A 22,762-nucleotide genomic window follows, 5' to 3' on the forward strand; every position below is an offset into this window, starting at 1 on the left:
TTCAGTAAATCCTGGAATCAAGTAGTGTGACTCCTCCTGCATGTTTATTCTTCTTCAAAATTGTTTTGGCTATGTAGGTCCTTGGCATTTCCATATACATCTAAGAGTCAGTTTATCTATTTCTGAAAAAAAAACAATCCTTCTTGGATTGCTTGGGATATCATGGAATCTATAGCTCAAACTGGTGACGATGGACAGTTTAACAATATGAAGACTGATTCATGAACATGGTATACCTCTCCATTTACTGAAGTGTTCCTTACTTTCAGCAATGTGTGCTATCTTTCGAGGCATACAGGCTGCATTTCTTTTGTTAAAATTTCCTATTTTATGGTTCTGAATGTTATTATAAATGCTATACTTAACATTTTCATTTTGACATTTTCTCCCAGCATATAGAAATATAACTGATTTGCCGGGTGCGGTGGCTCACGCCTGTAATCCCAGCACTTTGGGAGGCTGAGGCAGGTGGATCACAAGGTCAGGAGGTCGAGACCATCCTGGCTAACATGGTGAAACCCAGTCTCTACTAAAAATACAAAAAATCAGCCGGGCATGATGGCAGGTTCCTGTAGTCCCAGCTACTCGGGAGGTTGAGGCAGGAGAATGGCGTGAACCCAGGAGGCAGAGCTTGCAGTGAGCCGAGATCGTGCCACTACACTCCAGCCTGGGTGACATGGTGAGACTCCATCTCAAAAAGAAAAAAAAAAAAAAAAGAAATACAACTGATTTTGTGTGGTGGCCTTGAGGCCTGCAGCTGACGTCCAGCTCCGGCAGGCACAGAGGCTGTGGCTTCTCCTTCCCTTCTGCTTGGCACCCTCATCGGGAGGGCCATGGGGCTCCCCCTGAGATGGCTCTGAGGAACGCAGTGGTTAGGGCATCTGAAACCCTCCAGGCCACAGAACCACAGGTGCTGGTTTCTGAGTGAATCTGCCAAGCTGACGGTGCGGCGCTGGTTCTGACCCAAGTACACGAGTGGGGGAAGGGGTGTGGGTGCCTTCCTAGCTGGCTCTGTCCACAGGGCAGATCCTCATCAACAGGTGGACACTCTGCTGCTGTCGCTCTTTCTTATCAACTCACCCTCTGCTTTCCACCAAAGGAACATTAATCACACCGAACATAGGAGTCTATCAAGTAATTATACCTTTTAGTGCACCTGATAATTTCTTCTCCAGCTGGCACTAGCAATCAATCAAAATGCCATAAAAGGTGCTTCCCATGAGCAGATGAGTCCCTGCATCCACTAGGCATTGTGGGAGCTGTTCAACTCTTGGCACCAGAAGCTTTGCATACAACCGCCTGGCGGCTCCTCTGCGGGGCCGGCTCCTCTCCCTGGAGCTCTGCTTCTCTCCCAGGGCTTCGGCCTGACAGCGCTTCCCCTGCACGGCTGCTGTCCACAGAGTCCTTTGAAATGCTGCATACACGTCTGTGCATATTCAAGCCAGCAGAGGGTGGAACCTAAAACTAAGCCCTGCAAAGACTAAGCCCAGCCTGTGAAAGTATCTGTATTCTGGCTGGAGACAATGAAGAATTTCAATGTCTCATTAAAAGGAGCCATGGAAACATCTCTAGTATTTCTAATTAAATGGAAAAGTAAACCCGGAGACAGCATCCCACTTTCCTGCGGGATCTGGATGCCGGGTTGCAGCTATGCCCTCCTCCAACAAGCCGTGGCCAACTGTCTGCAGCCACTCACCCACCCCTCAGCCAGGACCCTGCCCGACACCACGTCCAGAAGGCTCTGCAGCCACTCACCACCCCCTCAGCCAGGACCCTGCCTGACACCACATCCAGAAAGCTCTCCAAAGACCCCACCCACCCATGTTTCCCTCCCGCTGTGCCATGGCCCCGAGCACACCCGATGGGGCAAGGAAGCAGAGATGGGAAGGCCCTGGCCCTTGACAAGCCCTGGGGGCCTGCTTGTGCCCTCGAGGGGATGGGGCAGATCAGGCCCTGCTGCCTCCAGCTGCTTCCAGTGCCCTCCCCAGACACCTGGCCTCGTGGGCAGAGGCTGAGCTCACCAGCCCAGAGGTCACCAGGCTGCAGCATGTGAGAGCGGCTCCTGGGAGGCGGAGCCAGCCTGCAGGGTTCACACAGTAAAAACAGTGAGGACCTAGAGTAAGCACCCAAGACTCCCCACAGCCCCAGAAAACCAACCTGTCAGGGACGCCCTGGTGCCCGCCATCCACAGGTGTACAGTGACATCGTGGACGGGTGCCCACCACCCCCGTGCAGCTGGGGCAGGAACACCTGGGTTGAAGCTGGCATGCCACAGAGGGCAGAGAGGAAAGCTGGAGGCTCCCTGACTGGGACAACCCTCTGGACACCCAGTCCTGGGGGGTGAGAGGGGCCCTGGTGTTGAGGTCCCTCTCTGTGGGTCTCCTGCTAGTGCAGCTGAGCCTGCAGTGACCCCTTCCAACCCCGGCAAGTGCTCATCATGAGAGGCCATGTAACCCTCCCAAAAAAGGAATAAAGGGAATTAGGCGCTCGCATACCACCAGGGAGCACCTCAAGAAATGGCCAGTTCACTCCATGCATGGCTGACGTTTCTGCAGCACTGGCGCAAGGTGAGACGCGAGGGATGTGAGTGAAGGGGAGGGAAAAGGAGGGCGCTGAGGAAGATGGGAGCCACAGGGGGACAGAGCCCCGAGCTGAACAAGATGGAAAGAAGAGCTATGCCCAGACATGGACGTTATGATGCAGGGAACACACAGTGAGGAATGGGCCCAGACAGCCCCTCACAGTGCACCAAAGCACACTAAACACTACACCAAGCCACACTACACAGAACCACACTACATGCTACAGCAAGCCATGCTACACAGAACCACGCTATGTGCTACACTGAGCCGCGCTACACAGAGCCACGCTACACGCTACACCGAGCCACACTTCATGCTACATGATACCCCAAACCACGTGGAGTCATCGCTTCCTGAGTCTGTGGCCAGTGCTGTCTCAGGACTGGGTGTCCCAAGTGTCCGCAGCTGCCCCGGGGGGACAGGGTGAGAGGAGCTGCCCAGCACTCGGGCCCCCTGCCTGCGGCATGACCGGAAGCTGAACACGGGCACGGCAGCCACGCCTCGAAGCCAGGGAAGGAAGAAGAACATTCCGGACTGAAGGAGTGGCCGAGACGGCGACACACTCTGGCCGTGGCCCTGGCGTGAGCGTGCTGTCGGGTGGGGCAGGCACAAGTTCCTTGGGGCAGTGCCCAACTCTTCCGTACGTCTTCAGCGAATCCTCCACGAAACACTTAAGCAAACAGATGCTCAGAGAGCATATCTGTATGACATGGTTTCCAACACAAAAACATGAAGATTTTATCATTCCAGCCCAAAATGAAAATCTTACTACCAAACCACGTGAAGCGGAAGAGCAGGTGAGAACTGCGTAGCTCTGGTCAGTGTGGCAGACGTCAAAAGGACCACGTCGCTCCTGCTTTTAAAGTCCACATCACGTTTTTGTGAACTCAGAGGTCACATTACTGAAGCTGAACAGCGGGCTGGCATGTGATTCACCGTTTGCAGGGCAGATGCAGATGAGCAGCCCCTGGCTGGGCAGGAAGCACGCACAGCCCGCCGCCCCCACACCAGGGCCCAGGAGGGAACCCACCACCCCCACCCCGGGGCTCAGCAGGGAACCTGGACAGTCTGGTCGTCCTGAGAGACGTTAAAGCCAAGCAGGCAAAGCACCCGGGAGGGAGGACGCAGCCAAGAGACCATGAGGAGGCCGCGCTTTCCCTGAGCGTCAGGACGGCGGGTCTCATACCTCCCTCACCCTTGAATGTGTCTGCCAACGCGCCCACCATGGCCTGAGACTCTGTCATTTAAAAACGAGCTCTGAAATATTTCGGACACTCCGGGAAGCAAAGGAGGGCTGGAGGGGGAAGCAGGGCGTCCAGTGCTCCTCTCTCAGTCTCCTCCTGAAACAGACTCAGAGGTGTGGTTCTGTCCCAGAAACAGGGATCATGAACATGCCCGGGAAAAGCCAGCCGGTCCCCAGCATTCAAACACAGGCCCCTGAAGGGGCAGAAGAGTGCGCAGCTGGCCCGGCCAGGCCGACAGGAGGACAGAGGGCGGTGGGGGAGGAAGGAAACAGCCTCGCCTCTCCCAGAAGCCGCACAGGTTAGAAGAGCCCCCGTTATTCCCCAACACCACGCAGAAGAGCTCCACTTACTGCTCCCAGCATGATCCTGAAGATCAGCCACCGGAAGCCCCACAGGACAATCCGGGATGTGGGGGTGTGCTGGGGCAGCCTCGACAGCGTCCACAGAGGGCACAGGAAGATCCCCAGGAACCCCGTCTCCAGAAGCTGGGACTCCCATCCTAAAACAACGAGACATACCACAGGTGAGTTAATGGAAGCCACACATTTCACAAAGAAACCATTTCAGAAACTCAGTTTAATGGAAACGGTCCTTGAGACAGGGCTGATCTTGCTACTGAGAGACACCAGCCCCCACGTATTAGTCTCAACATCGACACGCAATGTCAGGTCTGCAGGAGTGGGAGCTCTGGCGTGGGACCCAGGGCCTAGGTCGGGACTTCCTGTGACCTCGGCACCCTTCACCTTGGAGGGAAAGGCCCCGCTCTGAGGTCCGCCATCTGCCACCCTGCAGGATGCTGCACAGACCTGACATCTGAGAATGTGCCCTGCACACATGCTGCCGGCAGACTTTGGGGGAAGCCTTTCCCCTCCCATAGGTTTGCATGAAAACAGCTTTCACCTTCCTCCCAGCCCAGAAGCAGCATGGGGAGGCAGCACTGGGGAGGCAGCACTGAGGGGGGCAGCACTGGGGGGGCAGCACTGGGGGGGCAGCACTGGGGGGGCAGCACTGGGGGGGCAGCACTGGGGAGGCAGCACTGGGGGGGGCAGCACTGGGGAGGCAGCACTGGGGGGGCAGCACTGGGGGGGCAGCACTGGGGGGGCAGCACTGGGGGGGCAGCACTGGGGAGGCAGCACTGGGGAGGCAGCAATGGGGTGGCAGCAATGGGGGAGCAGCACTGGGGAGGCAGCACTTGGGGGGCAGCACTGGGGAGGCAGCACTGGGGAGGCAGCACTGGGGAGGCAGCACGGGGGGGGCAGCACGGGGGGGGCAGCACTGGGGGGGCAGCACTGGGGGGGCAGCACTGGGGGGGCAGCACTGGGGGGCAGCACTGGGGGGGCAGCACTGGGGAGGCAGCACTGGGGGGGCAGCACTGGGGGGGCAGCACTGGGGGCAGCACTGGGGGGCAGCACTGGGGGGCAGCACTGGGGGGGCAGCACTGGGGAGGCAGCACTGGGGAGGCAGCACTGGGGAGGCAGCCCAGCCTCCATGTGAGGCAGCGTCTCCCTCTGGCCCTGTCCTTCCCAGATGGGCATGGAAGCCAGGCAAGGATGCAGAGGCAGGTCATGGTGGGTCCACACGGAACCAACACCGGTCAGCCCCTCGCAGGCCCAGGATAAGGCAGCAGCTCTGCCACTGGATGCGGGGGACACGTGGGGGCCCAACGGATTCTTCGCACTGGAAACCCAGCATAAGAATGCGGATGCGGGTCGCCATCCCAGTGCTATTCTCAGAGGTGAGGCCACCGTGAATATGGCTGCTGGAAACTGCCCACAGCTCGCGTCTGTCAATGGAAGGTCACATCCCAGGGCCCCAGAGACCCCACAGGCCGGGCTCCCTCCTGGACTCTGAGGATGCTGGATGGGACAGAGGCCACCCGCTGCCCAGCATGACAACGGTCACACGACTCACAACACCACAGTGTCTATGCACCACAGAGCAGACGGGAGAGTGCGGAGGGGATGCAGACAGAGACTCGCAGGGGCAGCATCTACACACCACAGAGCAGATGGGAGAGTACGGAGGGGAAGCGGACGGAGGCTTGTCGGGGCAGTGTCTACCTGCCACAGAGAGGACGGGACAGTGCGGAGGGGAAGCAGAGGGAGGCTCGCGGGGAGCTTCCTCCAACCATTGGTGCAACTCATCTCTACCTGAGATACTACGGTAAAGTCAAAAGCCCGTGAAGAAGCTGCTACAGCAGCACTGGACTGTAACCCAAAGTACAAAATAAACGCCTGTAAGTCCACACTGACGTGCGCCAATTACTAAATAAACAGATCGGCGTGCGTGGAGGCAGCATGACCCTGGTCTCTGAATGGACAGACGGTCAGTCCTTATGCTGCCCCGGCTTATGGAGGGCACAGGCTGCCAAGCTGACGCTTGCTGGTTTCTCAGCAGGACCCCCTCCACCTCGCTCACGCCCCAGGCTCGCTGGGCCCATCTTCCCCACGGAAGCCAGAGCCGCCTGGCTGGATGGGCCTTGCGGACACCCTGGGAAGAAAAGGGTTGCCCTGGGCCCACCTGCTTCTGTTTTCTTTGCTTGGGTCTTGAGGAATTCCAGCAGCTGCGCGGCATGCACAAGGGCTGCCATTGTTCTCCGCCTCAGCGTGGCGGACAACGCGTCCCCAGGAAAGTCAATAAGCAGCACGCTGCCAGGGTGGCCTCAGCGCCAAGGCCAGGGCCAGGGCTCTCCAGGCAGCTCTCACCCAGCAAACACCAGCGCTGCCTGAAGCGAGCCCCAGGCACCCGAACGAGGCGGCAACATGCAGGGCCACAGCACACGCTGCCGCTGCCAGGGAGAGGAGCCGTCCTCGCCCCCGCCTCAGTGCCTTTCCCGTTGCGCAGCTGCACGCACTGCCTGCTGGGTGCCAGCATCTGCACGCCCTGCTCTTCCCCAGGGACCTCCCTTCCCTTTAGCCAGGGGGACGGCTCCGGGAGGGCCCCTGCTGCACTCCACGGCCTTGGCGTCGTTTCCACCTCGTGCTGTGCCGGGCCTTCCGGGAGACTGAGCACAGCCCATGAGGAGCCTGACGCGTTCTGCCTGGGGAACGGGGCAGTAGCTCTCGTGGGGAACATTCACTTCCATGGCCGCTGCTCTCCTTCCTGCGACACAGACAGCGTTGGCCCAATCACCGGAGAAGCTGCATGCGCAGGGTCCAGGGAGACGCTCCTGAGCCCTGCCCGCTGGACAGGGTGCGACGCCCCACTCCTGCCCTGGCGCCTCGCCCAGTGCACCCATGTTAACGGCTCATTGCCTGCTGGATGCCCCGATGCTGGTGCGGAGGAAATGCAGGTGCCCCAGCACCCAGGCACAGGTGGGCACTGGTGCTTCTCAGCTGCCCTCCCCCTCAGGATTCACGCAGATCCACAGCCAGGCTGGTGCCCAAGGCAGGAGCCTGTGGCCTGCAGGCCCAGCCAGCGCTGCAGGTAACTGTACTGTGCCATTCACAGGCGTCTCGGGGCATCAGAAAAGGCAGAAACAAGGACGCAGCCTCATAACTGCCTTGCTGGAGACAGTTTAGGGTTTGAAGGCTCTGGATGTCAGGTCTGCAGCCACCGGAGGCGTGGGGCACACAGAAGAGAGAGGCTTCGCCGTGGGGCAGCCCGAGGCATGTGGCGAGGACAGGGCCAGACTTGCAGGCCCCCGACACCCCGACAGGGATTCTGAGGCCTCGGTTTATAATGGAACTTTAAGATGAAATACTCGAAAGAGAAAATCTGCAGACAATGGCGAATGCCACATGGCACCTCTTGGAGTGGCTTCCCAGAGCTCTAGACTTTGGAATCAGTTCTCACCATTGTTGATGGGCCGCGAGGCCTGGGCGGCTGCAGCTACATGCACGGTCTTCTGAGGCCCTACGAGATGCTGAGCCCTGGGGACAGGGACATCCCCACCAATGCAACCTGGGCCACCCGACCCCTCCTGGGAGGGGAGCAAACGTCTCCACCACTGCAACCTGGGCCGTCCCTGACCCCTCCTGGGAGGGAAGCAAAAGTCTCCACATTGGAGGGGGACTGCAGGTTGCTTCAGTACAAACCCTTCCAGCACCCTGTGAAGAAAGCCCTGACCCAAATGGGGAGAAGGCCGGGCAGGCCAACACCTGGGGAGGCTCCCCACACCCGACCTTCCTGCTCTGCAGGACACAGACCGGATGCTTGCTTGTAGGGTCCACGAGAGAACGCACACCACTGTGGGCCCTGAGCCCTGTGATCGCGCCAGCTCTCCAAGTGCAAAACCAGACACGCTCCCTCCCTCCCTTCCATGACCATTGGTGACACACTCCCTCCCTCCTTCCCATGACCACTGGTGACACACTCCCTCCCTCCCTCCTCATGACTATTGGTGACACACTCCCTCCCTCCCTCCCTCCTCATGACCATTGGTGACACACTCCCTCCCTCCCTCCCCATGACTATTGGTGACACACTCCCTCCCTCCCTCCCCATGACCATTGGTGACACACTCCCTCCCTCCCTCCCTCCTCATGACCATTGGTGACATACTCCCTCCCTCCCCCCCATGACTATTGGTGACACACTCCCTCCCTCCTCATGACCATTGGTGACACACTCCCTCCCTCCTCATGACCATTGGTGACACACTCCCTCCCTCCTCATGACCATTGGTGACACTCCCTCCCTCCCTCCCCCCATGACCATTGGTGACACTCCCTCCCTCCTCATGACCATTGGTGACACACTCCCTCCCTCCCTATGACTATTGGTGACACACTCCCTCCCTCCCTCATGACCATTGGTGACACTCCCTCCCTCCCTCCTCATGACCATTGGTGACACACTCCCTCCCTCCTCATGACCATTGGTGACACACTCCCTCCCTCATGACCATTGGTGACACACTCCCTCCCTCATGACCATTGGTGACACACTCCCTCCCTACCTATGACTATTGGTGACACACTCCCTCCCTCCCTCATGACCATTGGTGACACTCCCTCCCTCCTCATGACCATTGGTGACACTCCCTCCCTCCCTCCTCATGACCATTGGTGACACACTCCCTCCCTCCCTCCTCATGACCATTGGTGACATACTCCCTCCCTCTCTCCCCATGACTATTGGTGACACACTCCCTCCCTCCCTCCTCATGACCATTGGTGACACTCCCTCCCTCCCTCCTCATGACCATTGGTGACACACTCCCTCTCTCCCCATGACTATTGGTGACACACTCCCTCCCTCTCTCCCCATGACTATTGGTGACACACTTCCTCCCTCCCTCCCTCATGACCATTGGTGACACACTACCTCCCTCCCTCCCTCCTCATGACCATTGGTGACATACTCCCTCCCTCCCTCCCCCCCCATGACTATTGGTGACACACTTCCTCCCTCCCTCCCTCCCTCATGACCATTGGTGACACACTACCTCCCTCCCTCCCTCCTCATGACCATTGGTGACACTCCCTCCCTCCCTCCCCCCCCATGACTATTGGTGACACACTCCCTCCCTCCTCATGACCATTGGTGACACACTCCCTCCCTCCCCATGACCATTGGTGACACACTCCCTCCCTCCCTCCCTCCTCATGACCATTGGTGACACACTGCCTCCCTCCCTCCCTCCCCATGACTATTGGTGACACACTCCCTCCCTCTCTCCCATGACCATTGGTGACAAAATTTTACTGCCTTGGAATCAGATGGAAACATGGTTTATCTGAACTAAATATCCGAGTGCTAATCAGTAATGTTCTGTAGTGACTGACGCAGAGGGCCACACAGCTCTCAGCCCTAAATCAGCGTCTCTAAGGACTCCGGCCTCGCTGCTGCCTGCTCAGCTGGCCCAGGAAGGGCATCCCCCGAGGCCTGAGGGCTTGTAGGGTTTTCACCATCTCGTGCTCACTTCCTAGATGGCAGGGTCCTGGGCTACTTGTTTTAATACCACTGATTTAAAAACAGCCAAAGAAAAACTCACCCTAGATCCGGCTCTGCAGAGCCAAGGGGCGACCAAGGGGTGACTCTGGGGACATTCAGGCTGGGCGGGCCCTGTGTGCATAGGTGTGAGGCATGGGTATGGATGGGTCTGAAACACCAGAGGAGCCAGGCGCAGGATGGGGGCAGAGGGCAGGCAGAGACTACAGGGTGGTGCAGAGAGCCCTCTTCATCCTCACAACGGCCAGGGTCCCTCACTCCGCAGCCAAGCTCCTAGGCACCTGCTCCCCAAATAAAACCCAGGCAGAGGTGCGCGCTCACCTTTCTTTTCTATTTATGGGAATCAGAGGTTGAGGAGGGACCCTCTGCCACTGAAGAACCAGAAGATTCTCCACCAAGAGGCGAGCTCTGCGCCTGGCGGCCTGGGGCATGTGGGAACATGTGGAGGGGCACCTGGTGGCTGCTCTGGGCTGGGCTGGGCGGCCGGCAGCACACTCATGCACCACCGGCCTTGGCGACCCCAGTCAGAGGATGGAGGGTCCCAGGCCAGCCTAGGGACAGGGTGCACTGTTGGCCAGGCAGAGTGCTGGGGTGGAGCCTGAGATGGGGTTTTCCAGACGAAAGTCCTGGAGGCCAGCAGCCGTGTGGGATGAGAGACACGCAGGGTGGGGTGACTGTGGTGCCTCAGGCGGATGAGACGAGCACCATCACTGGGGGCCGGAGCAGGTGAGACGCGGGGGCCGGGGCACGTGGGACGCGGGGGCTGGGGCAGGTGAGACTTGGGGGCCTGGGGCAGGTGAGACTCAGCAGCTGGGGCAGGTGACACCCAGGCGCTGCCTGGCCACCAGTGAGGGGCAGAGGCTCGGAGGGTGCAGAAGGTGTGCAGGGTGGGGGCAGCCCTCAGGACACAGAGAGGGACACGGGGTAGCCTCCAGCACAGGGAGGGATGAGGGGCCAGTGGGTTGTGGGCTGAGCCGCCTCTGACCAAGGAAGAAACATGATTTAACACAACGCTTTGGAGGTGCAAGTCACTGCAATGGCCACCGTAGGAGAGAACGCCAGCTGAGGCCTCATTAACTCTGTGGAAACTATTTTAGTTACTTAGAGAGAGTCATTAAATATAGCACAGATGGATCCTTCAAAAATGACAGCCACCATCCACGTTAGAAACAGGAAATCCATTAAGTTCGCTGTTAAAATCGGGGACGAGGGAGCAAAGCGCTTCCCTCTTGACTGCCTGTCACTCAGCTCTGCACCGGGCCGCCCTCTGCCACCCCAGGGGCTTCTAATGGCGGCCCCAGAGAGAGCTGGGAGCTTTTAAAAGTTTCCTTCGTTTTTACAGGTTATATTTTAGGCTGAAAAGTTATGAAATAGCACTGCAAATCTTACTTTGCACTATCACGGAACAGGGGCTGTGGGCTACAGATGCCCCTGGGGCTGGATGATGGGGGCTGGGGAGTTCGGCTCTCGCTGCACGCCAGTGGCGGGGCTGGGCACTGGTAGGCCACACCCACATGGCCCCGGGCCACCAGGTGGCCTTGTCTGTGATCCGCCCACATGCAGAGCCCCAGACCCCACTTCTCCCTGTCTCTGGCCACAGGGAAAACATCTTTTGTGACCATGTTTGAAAAAGCTTCAGAGGGGCAAGTGAGGGCCTTGCCACTGAGGCCTGCGGCCTTGGGATGCCTCATTGGCTCCCTGGCAGCAAATGAAGGTAGGTCAGGAACACCCCTCTCCTGGCAACTGGCCACGTCCCGGGTGTCCCCTCGCAGATCTTCTGAGTGTTGAGCTCCGGGTCTGTTACGGCCATTGCTCTGCGCAGCGAGCTCTGAGAGCATGAGTACTGCTCAGCGTCGGGGATGGAGACGCCACCCAGGGGCTGCCATGCTGCAAACTCATCTTGAAGGCAGAGCTAAAGTCACGCGTGTGGGGCCATCTGCAGCCCAGCACACAGAAGCAATCCTGTGCGGAACCAGGCCCAAAGCCACTCTCATGCCGGTACCATGGGGGACAGGTCACCACCATCTCACCTCCCCCAAGCACATGGGCAACACACAGCCATAGTGTGGCCGCGCAGAGCACATGCTGCGCAGGCCCACGTGAAGAAATGCCACACGTGTGCACTGCGGGCGGGCGCAGGCCCATGTGAAGAAATGCCACACGTGTGCACTGCGGGCGGGCACAGGCCCACATGAAGAAATGCCACACGTGTGCACTGCGGGCAGGCGCCATTCTGGGGGCTTGTCCAGGCCCGCTGACCCCTCCGGCTCACTGGAGATGACCAGGCAGGGCTGCCCTCCCCTAACAGACATGCCCACCCCTGTACCGGGGCTGTTTGCAGGGGTGCTGGGAGGTCCTGATGTCAGCCCCACCCCAGAGGTGTCCCAGGGGACAGGAGTGCTGCTGTGCTCGCCCGGCACCCCCAGCCTCCTCCTGACCGTGGGCTCCTTCCCTCCTCTGGGATTGACCAGGCTGTGTCTGGAGTGGACTGCAGCTCCCTGGCCTGTGGTCACCCAGAGCCAAGCTCTGCACAGGAACCTCCAGAACTGGCCTGAGCTTCACAGCTGCGTCTGCCCGCTGGCCATGTCTCACGTCCTGAGGACGTTTCACCGGAGGGCCGCCGTTCTGCTGCCCGCGAGACATACAGGTGCAGAGCTGGGGACATGGCGTCGGGACGTGGCGTGGGGCGGCTGGCTGGGTTAAACCAGAGATCAGATGGCAAACGGGAGGGCATTTTCTAGTAACCAGACATCTCTGAAAGTGCTGCTTAAGGGCTTTCGTGCTTTAGATAAAATTACGTTAACTGCACGCTCTCAGTTACGAGGAATTTAGCGGACTGTTACATATTTTAAGGCTGTCCATGGGCGCTGCCGAGAAACAGGAAGTGGCCTCAGTGACCCCTGCGCCCGGCCGCGCGGCTTGTTCATACTTGGTTGCCGTGACAACCAGACTTCCTAGCCCCAGGTGTCCCTGTGGCTCAGCTCTGTGCAGGTGTCACCAGCTCTCGGGAAACAAATCCGCAGTAATGACCTTAGCTATCTTTATTGGTTTTGGATAAATACGAAAATGCTTCCCGTCCACGGAAATTAGACTTCGTGGCAAAGAGTGTTTACGATTAATGTATTCCAAGTATTTCACCTAAGTCAGGCTGCTGGGCACCACACCTTACCATTTCTTTGTCTTTTGTGTCCCGGGCATGAAAAATGGCTGAAGTGTGCCGAGCCTCCAAGGGACTCATGAGACCCCAGAAAAGTGCTGGCCATCGTGGGCTGCGGGGACGTTGTGCCCACGGGGCTGTCCTGGGTCACGGTGTGCCTCAAGGGCCCCGGCCCTTTAGGCCTTGAAGCACTCAAAGGCAGCCCGCGTGGCTGAGAAGCACATTTTAAATCACATTTAACTTTGGTTCACTTGGATGTGAATTTAAGTGACCATAGGGGGGTGTCCCGGGGCGCACCCCGACTCTCACGCGGGGCCGGCGTCCCGGGGCGCACCCCGACTCTCACGCGGGGCCGGCGTCCCGGGGCGCACCCCGACTCTCACGCGGGGCCGGCGTCCCGGGGCGCACCCCGACTCTCACGCGGGGCCGGCGTCCCGGGGCGCACCCCGACTCTCACGCGGGGCCGGCGTCCCGGGGCGCACCCCGACTCTCACGCGGGGCCGGCGTCCCGGGGCGCACCCCGACTCTCACGCGGGGCTGGTGTCCCGGGGTGCACCCTGACTCTCAGCCAGTCCTGGGGTGGGCGCCTGCTCAGAGACACCTGTGGGATGTGGGTCTCACTCCCGAGCAGCCGTGGGAGGAGCTCACAGCGCCTGCTCCTCCCACGGGGCCTCCTGGGCTGGAGCCCGCACAGCACAGCAGCATCCACGTCCCTGCTGTGACACCTGTGTGGGCAGTCGGTGTGTCGGCGTGGACTCCCAGGCTGCAGAATCAGGTGTTCCCCTCACCACACAGTCTCGGGGGACAGTCTGTTTTCACTCGCGGCTTTTCCAGACCCTCCCCTGACACTCGGCAGTCGGCGTTTCCAGGTGTGCTCAGTGTGGCCAACAGGCACCCCACGTGGAGGGTGGTGTGTCCAGGGGTTATGTGAGCTCACACACTCACAGGGAAGGAATGTGGGGGTTGGCACACCTGGGAAGTGGGCGGGAATCACCCCACATGCCCACGACAGGGGGCAGGGCAGCCCTGTGGCCTCTGCCTCATCTCTGTCAGGACCTATGGTGGACACACACAGCTCCCGCCCCACCTCCATCCCTGCTGAGCCCCCCTGGGAAAGCTCATATCTCCAGCGCTCGTGTGAGGACAGCAGTGCCGGCAGCACCAGGGCACAGGCCCCGCAGACAAAGGGCCTGGAGGCTGCTGGGGGCATTCCACCCACAGACCCGCTCTGGACAGTGTGCGCCCTCGGGGGCAGGGAGGGCGTCCCACCCACAGACCCGCCCTGGACAGTGTGCGCCCTCGGGGGCAGGGAGGGCGTCCCACCCACAGACCCGCTCTGGACAGTGTGCGCCCTCAGAGGCAGGGAGGGCGTCTGGGCCGCAGTCTCATGTGGGTCACTCTCGGGGGCCTCGGGCAGCAGCAACTGAAGGAGGCAGCGACGACCTCAGGCCCACGTCCTGGAGGTCTTGGGGAGAAAGACAGGAAGTGTTTTCCTAGAAACACTGGTGTGCAGAGAGGACTGGGTTTCACCTACATCAGGTGGCAGGGCTGCCCTGGGAGGAGCCTCACGGAGACCCACAGACAGAACGTGGGGGTGAGGGTGAAGCAGCCAGCATCCACAATGGGCTCCCCACCCCACAGCTCCATCCCGGGACCCCCTTCCTCCGAGGCAGTCAGGCTCCTGCCCCCGGAACCATCCTTCCAGCCTCGGTCAAGACTCTGCCCGGACGCCACCTCCAGGGCCTTGCTGGACAGGACATCCACACTGGCCCCAGCCTGTCGGCCCCCAGCACAGCATCTGCACCGGCCCTGGCCCGTCGGCTCAGCCCCCAACACGACATCCACAATGGCCCCAGCCTGTCGGCTCCCAACAGGACATCCACACCAGCCCTGGCCCGTCGGCTGGGCCCCCAACAAGACATTCACACTGGCCCTAGTCCGTCGGCACCCAACATGACATCCACGCCCGCCCTGGCCCGTTGGCTCGGCCCCCGACATGACATCCACACCTGCCCCAGCCCGTCAGCCCCCACAGCACGCACTGCATGTCCACATTCCCCTCTCTACACACCACACCCCAAGTGCTGCTCCACACGGATGCAGGAAAGCATCAGGACAGGAAAGCGCAGGAAAACGTGCTTGCCAGGCAGGCGGGCCGGAGAGCTGAGCAGAGACACAGAGCCTCGGAGGAAGGCCAGGCCCACTCCAGAGCAAGAACTAAAATCTCCAGAGCACAAATGCCCCTGGCTGAGCTCAGCAGCAGAGTGGAGAACAAAAGAAAAGGCAGTGAACACGAAGACATAGCAGCCACAGTGACTCATTCTAGAGATGAGAGGCTTTTAGAAAACACCAAACAGAAGCACAGGGCCCAGGAGCTTGTGGAAGGCAGGGAGAGGCCTGATGTCCATGTCCGTGGAGCCACAGGAGAGGAGAAAGAACATGGGGCAACCCCCCCAAATATTGGCAAAAATTATCCAAATTTGGTAAAAAGTAGGCATATCATAGTCAAGAAACTGGCAACCGAAGATAAAATCCCCAAAGCCATCAGAGAAACATAACACGTTACACTGGAACGTCAGGAATGACAGTTGACTTCCCGTCCAAAACGAGGGAAAGATGGAGAGAGGGAGCCAGGCGCGGATCCTTCCCCAGGGGCCCCTGCACGCCCAGAGCAAGCATCTGCAGGCATCTCCAGCAGCAAAGGACACCGCTGTTCTCCCTGGGGAGCTTCAGTGTCATCAGAGCCTGAAGGAGGAAGCAATTCGGCACCACGTGGCCCAGAGCAGGTGTGGCGGGAGCTGGCCTCGGTCAGCAGGTCGCCTGGGTCTCTGTCTCAGTGCTCAGCAGGGCGAGGACAGGACAGAACGGGCCCCATCACAGACTGCGCTTAGAAGGAACTCAGTAAAACAAAGACCATTTTCTTCTGGAGGCAACTCAAGGAGGTAAGACTGTGAGTCAAGCGCCTTGGAGGATAAGAAGTCCAGGTAAGTAGAAGGCAGGAGAAGCTTCCCTAATATCACCTACAAATCTGCTTCCACTGGGGCATTCTGTTCCCCTTTCCAGACAGCGCAGAGCCCTCCTGCGGTGAACACAGTCGACATAGCCCTTCTTGAGGGGCCGCTGGGTCCAAGACCTCCTGGGTGGGCACACGGACCTGCGCTCCCTGCAGAGACGCGGACAAGGCAGGCCCTATGGAAAGTTCACCCACGAGCCAGGCACCGGCACAAAGCTAAACCCTCCGGCGGAGTGTGTGGGGGCAGAGACAAAACGCTCCACGCGTTCTCACAGGGACTCGCCCTTAGAACAAGACAGCTGTATCTCTGTACAAATGCGGGCGGTGACGAGTGGGGATGACGGGACTTTCTGGGGTGACGGCCACTCCCTATACCTTGATGGGGCTCGTGCAAGTTCTTTATGGAGGGAAAGACGCAGTGTGCGGTGAGTTCCAGCTAATGATGTGGGAAGCATTGACACCAGCCACACCCAGATGTGCGCTGAAGCACCGACGCAGGGACGGGGGACACGGGCAAGGAGACCCGCTATGTAACCACGCAGCAAACCCCGTGAACAGAACCTACAGCATCCAGGCGGTCCCTGTGCGGGTTTTACAATTCTTAGGAGAAAAACAAAGGTTAAAAGGTTTGAAATGTAAAAAAGATTGACTACATAGAAAATTTAAAAACAAAACATAAGAGAATCTACAGAAATAGGCTTAGCCGCTGAGAGGTGTTAGCAAGGTCTGGGCAGAACATTAAAAATCCTGTGAGCGGGCCTGGAAACCAGCGTTCCTCCACAGCTGAGGAGTAAGGGGAGAGAAGCAGCTGTTTACCCCAGATGAGGTCCAGAGAGACGCATTCCAAGCAGCCGACACGGGACAGAGGCGATGAGGGAGGGCGGCCTGGACAGAAAACTTCCAGGCAGATCGGGGCACCGTGTCTCGCAGGCCCAGCCATGCTCCTTGACAGCAACCACCCAGGGGCTTTCTCACAGGCAGACCAGGGCAGCCTCTGGTCCCTGCACAATCTCGCCTCCACGGCAAGGTGGGAGAAGGCAGCCACCTCCCAAGGGGGGCCACAGAGGGGGTTCTGATCCAGCTGTGAGCTCTCACCCCCAGCCCTCAGCAACCGGTAGCCAGGTAGGCAGAGTGGCAGGCGGAGTGGCCACTGGGGAAGTGATCCAGCAGGACCTGAAGAAGGGAGACAGCGCACGGGCATCCACCTAACGTGGCCAGCCCTTGTGTGGAAAACAGCTGAGAAAAGGCATTACTAACATGGACGTGAAGAAAGTCGCCCCGGTTTTCGGGTGTGATATGGTGTTGGTGTCGTGTTGTTGCGAAGGCCCTGTGTGAAGGTCGCCTCGGTTTTCGGGTGTGACGTGCTGTTGGTGTCGTGTTGTTGCGAAGGCCCTGTGTGAAAGTCGCCTTGGTTTTCGGGTGTGATGTGGTGTTGGTGTCGTGTTGTTGCGAAGGCCTGTCTTCAGGTGTACGAGGAGGCATTTCCAAATGCAGGAATGTGATGCCTGGGATCTGCGTCATGGCAAAACAGAGCAGGGGCAAGGAGTGTGGGGCGGATGTGGCAGCTGCTAACACTGGCACGCTGCACTGTGGCCTACGAGGGTCCCCAGCTGTCCACAGTTCATTCCTCCCCATTGCGTGGCTTCCTGAACAGCCATGTATTTCCTAACTCTGCCGGCTGAGGGGCTGAGAAGCTGCAGCACCCCAGTAGCAACAGGCACCCCAGCACCCATGTCTTGGTCTCTAAACACCTTCCCCACTAAAGCATCAGGCTTCTCAGGGAAGCCAATAGTCCCGGCTACTCAGGAGGCTGAGGTGGCAGCACAGCTTGAGCCCAGTAGGTTGAGACTAGCCTGAGCAACAGAGCAAGATCCCAGCTCTAAAAAAAGAGAAATCCTCCTTAAGAGCACTGCTTTACAAGGACGTGGAGGAGGGGCTGTGGACTCTGAGCCTTACCCTCAATACGATGAGGTCACCTGCTCCTGGGAACCATCTTAGGATCCCTGGAATGGGCAGAGGGACAAACTCATCAGTGGCACCCAATCTGGCAGAGTTAACCTGCCCCACAATCTCCAAATCCAGAGGCCTACAAAGCATCTGCTCCAAGCAGTAACAATGAGGTCCTGAGCGGAAATCTTCACAAAGTGGAGAGAAAAAACTGATAGATTGTCCAATGTGTTTGATTCTGTAAAAACAACAGTATTGGAAACGGTTGACCAGTTGTGCTGGTAAAGTTGGAACAAATGAGTGAGATATGATCAGAGATGAAAAACGAAGCCAATCAAAATAGAAAAGGCAACTATGAACTCCAGGAAAAATGAAGAGTTATTAGAAAAAAAGTTACTATAGTTCACTATTTGGCTCAGCAGTCACAATATTTACAGAGTCAAAATAATGTAAAGACAATTAAACTAATAAAAATTATACTTGTGACACAGCTATACTGATGATGATGAGAAGAACATTAGGGTGTGTGAGGGCAATCCCTGTCGTTCATAAGAGGACATGTATACACAGTGTCTAACCGTGGTATGTGAAGAATAACCCATATAAACCTATCAGTAAGACAGACAAATACCAGAGTTAAGTGCAGGAAGTGATAAAAGGGTTGTCTGGAGAACAGCATGTGGTTGAGAAGTGGTACGGCAAGGGCTTCTGTTTTTATTATAAGTCGTGTAATACAATTTGACTATTCATGCACATGCCTAATTTTTTTAATAATTAAAAGAACAATCTTCAGGCCACATTGGCCACAGTGTAATAAAATCAAAGTTGAGAAACAAAAGGCCACCTGTAAAACCCTGAGCATGTGGCATTTTCAAAGCATTTCTCCAGGTGGTCCTTGGTCTAGAGGCATTAGCGCTGAAGGTTATAAAACCACACCATCGGCCACTGTCAGGGGCAGCCGGGGGTCTCAGATGACAGGGTAGGGCAGGGACATAGCCAGAAGTGGGTAGCCGCCCTCCAGTTGGCTTTCATTAGCAGAGAAGAAGAGACAGAAAATAGCTGAACCAACTCCAGGCACTGGAAATGATAAACCGCTTTCTCCCAGAAAAAGCAAGCAACTACAAGAGGCAAAAATGAATGAGCTAGAGTATATTTTAAAATTCTGATAGATAAAACCAGCTCTTTGAAAAGACCCATAAAGGGGATGATCTATGGCGGTTTAGGCAAGGGAAAGTGAGGAAAAGGAGGAAACAAGTATTAAGGCCCAGGCGGGAGAACGGATGCAGACCTGCTAGGGGGTGGCAAGGCCACCGCACAGACTGTGCCCTCCAGCCGGCAGCGGGGGGTGGAGGGGAGGAACGCGTGCAGTCAGACCCCTGTCCGCAGAGTGCTGGGAGCGACTCCCCAAATGCCTGCCGGGCTGAGCTGCCCCCTGCGGAATGGGTGGTGACGAAACCGCCCTCTTCAGCCACACAGGAAGCCCCTTGCTCACTGTCACTGTCACTAATCCACTAGGAATGAAGAGCAGATGCCACCAAACATCCTGCATCCATACAGTTAAAAACAATTAAAAAGCCACGTGGAAGATTCTAGATTAAAGCCACTCAAGTGGATTCAGCACTGGAAGTATGAATCACAGCAACAAAACACTTCTTCAGTGGTTTAGAATTCTGCATAGTAAAGAGATAACCATGTTTTGAAAACAGAAATGGGTAACAACGTGATGGGAGAAATTCAAAACCAACAAAATGTTAATGATCGTGTGAATGAGACAAAATGGCCTTTAAAATCTATTTTCTGGGAGGGCCTGGTGGCTCATGCCTGTAATCCCCTAAAGCACTTTGGGAGGTCAAGAGAGGAGGACAGTTTGAGCCTAGCTAGGAGCTCAAGACCAGCCTGGACAACACAGCAAGACCCTGTCACTATAAAAAAGAAAATAAAAAAATTAATCGGGTGTGGTGGTTCATGCCTGTGGTCCTAGCTACTTGGGAGGCTGAGGTGGGAGGATCACTTGAGTCTGCGGAGGTCGAGGCTGCAATGAGCTGTGATTGTGCCAGTGCAGTCCAGCTTGGACAACAGAGCAAGGCCCTGTCTCTGAAGAAAAACTATACATATATGCTTTTCTTCTAGGTTCAACTTAGTAATTTTCACCAGATATTAGTAAGTGAAAAAAAGGGAATGAAAGAAATGTATCTAATATGGCCCTGTTTGAGTAAAGCAAACATTTACCCCTAAATCCTGTATGTGCATCTGCATGTGTGTCTGTGTGTGTGCATGTGCACGTGTTTGCATATGATCTGCATATGTGTCTGTATGCATGCGTGCACGTGTGCTTGCATATGGTCTGCATACGTGTGTGCGCATGTGTGCACACGTTTGCATATGATCTGCATAGGTGGGTCTGTATGCCCATGTGTGCACGTTTGCATATGATCTGAATATGTCTGTGTGTGCATGTGTGCACCTGTGTTTGCATATGGTCTGCATATGTGCATATGCATGTGCACACATTTGCATATGATCTGCATACATGGGTCTGTGTGCGCGAGTGCACGTTTGCATATGATCTGCATACGTATGTCTGTGTGTGCATGCATGCACCTGTTTGCATATGATCTGCATACATGTCTGTGTGCATGTATGTGTGTGTTTGCATAAGATCTGCATGTCTGTGTGCATGTGTGCACGTGTTTGCATATGATCTGCATGTGTGCATCTGTGCATGTGTTTGCATACGATCTACATACATGTCTGCATGCATGTGTGCACACGGTTGCATATGATCTGCATAAGTGTGTGCATGTGTGCACGTGTTTACATGTGCTCTACATACATATCTGTGTGCACACACATGCACGTGTTCGCATGATCTGCACACGTGTGTGCATGTGTGCACGTGTGTTTGCATATGGTCTGCATACATCTCTGCATGTGTGCACGTTTGCATATGATCTGCATTGTGTCCCCGTGTGTAGTTTGCATATGATCTGCATATGTGTCTGTGTATGTCCATGTGTGCTCGTGTGTTTGCATAGGATCTGCATACGTGTGTCTGTGTGTGTGCAAGTGTGCACCTGTGTTTGCATATGTCTGCGTTTGGGTACAAATCTGAGTTGGCATGAAGATAAGAATGGACAGAACCAGGAGGTTAACACAGGGTGGATGAAAATTAGATGAAAAAAGACTACCCTAAAAACAAGTGCCCACCAAAGTTGCGCACGCACACGTGTGAAGAAGGTGGAACCCGGCACCACGGCACACACCCTAAGGGGTCCCGGCGTCCACCCAGAGGCTTCCTCTCCTCCTTCACTGTGCTGGCTGCATGCAGGACCCCAGGGACCCCGCAGGTCACAGCCAGGATGTCAGCTGCTCCCCAGGTCCCCATTTGCCACCTCTCCTCTCTGTGAGTCCTCCCCTTCTAGCCACAGGAGTCCTCCCTGGGCAGCACCCCGGGCCTATGCTGGGGTCCCTGTGGCCCAAGAAGACAGCCTGGCAAGTAGTGACAGAGAAGCCACCAGGCGAGAACACCACTCCTGGAGCCAAGAAACACCCCGAGACCCCAGTGGAGAGCACTGGAGGGTCCAGAAGGGCCACTGCACCCAGGCGGAGACTCAGGCCCAGAGGCCTCCAGAGATGGAGCCGAGTCTGAGGGCAGCCTCTCCTTCTCTCATGGCCAACCAAGGGCCGCTCATGGTGAGGAAGTGGCAGAAGCCGCTCAAGAGCCCTTTCTCACCTTGGAAATGGCCCGTGGAGATGGCTCACAGCTAGCCCATGTCATGTGGGGGGCTCTAAAAGTCACCCAAGTGGGCTTCCCTGTCCTTCCTATGAAGAACACGACCAGACACCGAGACCAGAGACACGCAGGACCACAGTCATTCACACCCCAGGTGACAGGGAAGGGCTCTGCCTCCCGGTTTGAGGGAACCCTCTGGAACCACACTCTACAGGATGCTTCTCCCCCAGGGAGGGGCCGTGCAATTAAATCAACACAGGAATGCAAGAGAAAGGACCCAGAGAGGAGCTGGCTCGGCCTACCGGTTGCAGCCTGGCAGCTGAGCGAGCTCACGGCAGAGGCCATGGAGGCTGCCTCTGATTAGGGAATAATTTAATTAAAAGAAACTGCATTCCTGACCCTGGGAGCTGGGAAGGGGAGGGAAGGGCCATCAGCTAAAGCAGGGACAGGAGGGCGGGGACTGGGGCTGCCTGGTGGAGCCTGGTGCAGCCCAGGCGGAGCTCACCCGGCAATCGCTTCCTGCAGGCAGGCTCTGCTCCAGCACTAATAGGGCTTAATAAAAACTTCCAGTTGGGCCAGTGAACCCCTCATTAAGCTGTTTTTAAAGCACGAATTTAAGAGCGGCAAGGGTGAAGGGTCACAGGGAGCATTTAATTCACAATGGCTGGCGGGAGGTGCTGCCGCAATGGAAAACACCCTAGCCCAGTGTCTGGGGCCCCGCACACGCACGGCGACACTTGGCCTGTGTGGGGACAGCCTAGAAAGCAGACCTGAGAGGTGGGGAAGTTTCCCGCTTGGCAAGAGCACAGCAGCAAAACCCAGGAGGGGCCTGGTACGCTTGGAAAGCCTCCGAATGTAGCGACAAACAACCGAATTCCAGCACAAGCTGCAACGAAACCTGGGCCGCAGCCCCCACACAGGCACCCGACGCTGGGACAGCCTGGCCGTCCTGCCTCCGTGGCTCACACAGGAGCGCCCGTTGCTGCTGAGATTCATTCCTCGCACCCGCTACGTGGATGGGCCCCCACAGCCTCCACGTGTTTTCAGCATAACCACAGTCCAATCCCAGTGAGACCCAGGCCACCTGTGTGTTGGCGCTCACACCTGGCCCAGCATGGAGGAAGGCCCCAGACCAGCTGGCATTGGCCTTCCAGAAGATGAGGATAAACCAATCATTCATCAGTGGAAGAT

General features: G+C 57.2%; 1 protein-coding gene across 12 annotated transcripts in view; it reads right to left on the reverse strand.

Moving 5' to 3' along the window:
• Positions 1 to 22,762, reverse strand: part of LMF1 (lipase maturation factor 1) — a 131,779-nt gene that overhangs the window by 53,342 nt on the left and 55,675 nt on the right. For all 12 annotated transcript variants that reach the window (XM_063598176.1, XM_034951650.3, XM_024925938.4 and 9 more), the window contains exon 4: positions 4,177 to 4,325. In XM_063598176.1, coding sequence (XP_063454246.1) covers positions 4,177 to 4,325 — 149 coding nt within the window. The remainder of the gene's footprint in view (positions 1 to 4,176; positions 4,326 to 22,762) is intronic.

This window comes from Pan paniscus, chromosome 18, assembly GCF_029289425.2.
Source record: "Pan paniscus chromosome 18, NHGRI_mPanPan1-v2.0_pri, whole genome shotgun sequence".
In the NCBI taxonomy this organism is placed as follows: Eukaryota; Metazoa; Chordata; class Mammalia; order Primates; family Hominidae; genus Pan; species Pan paniscus.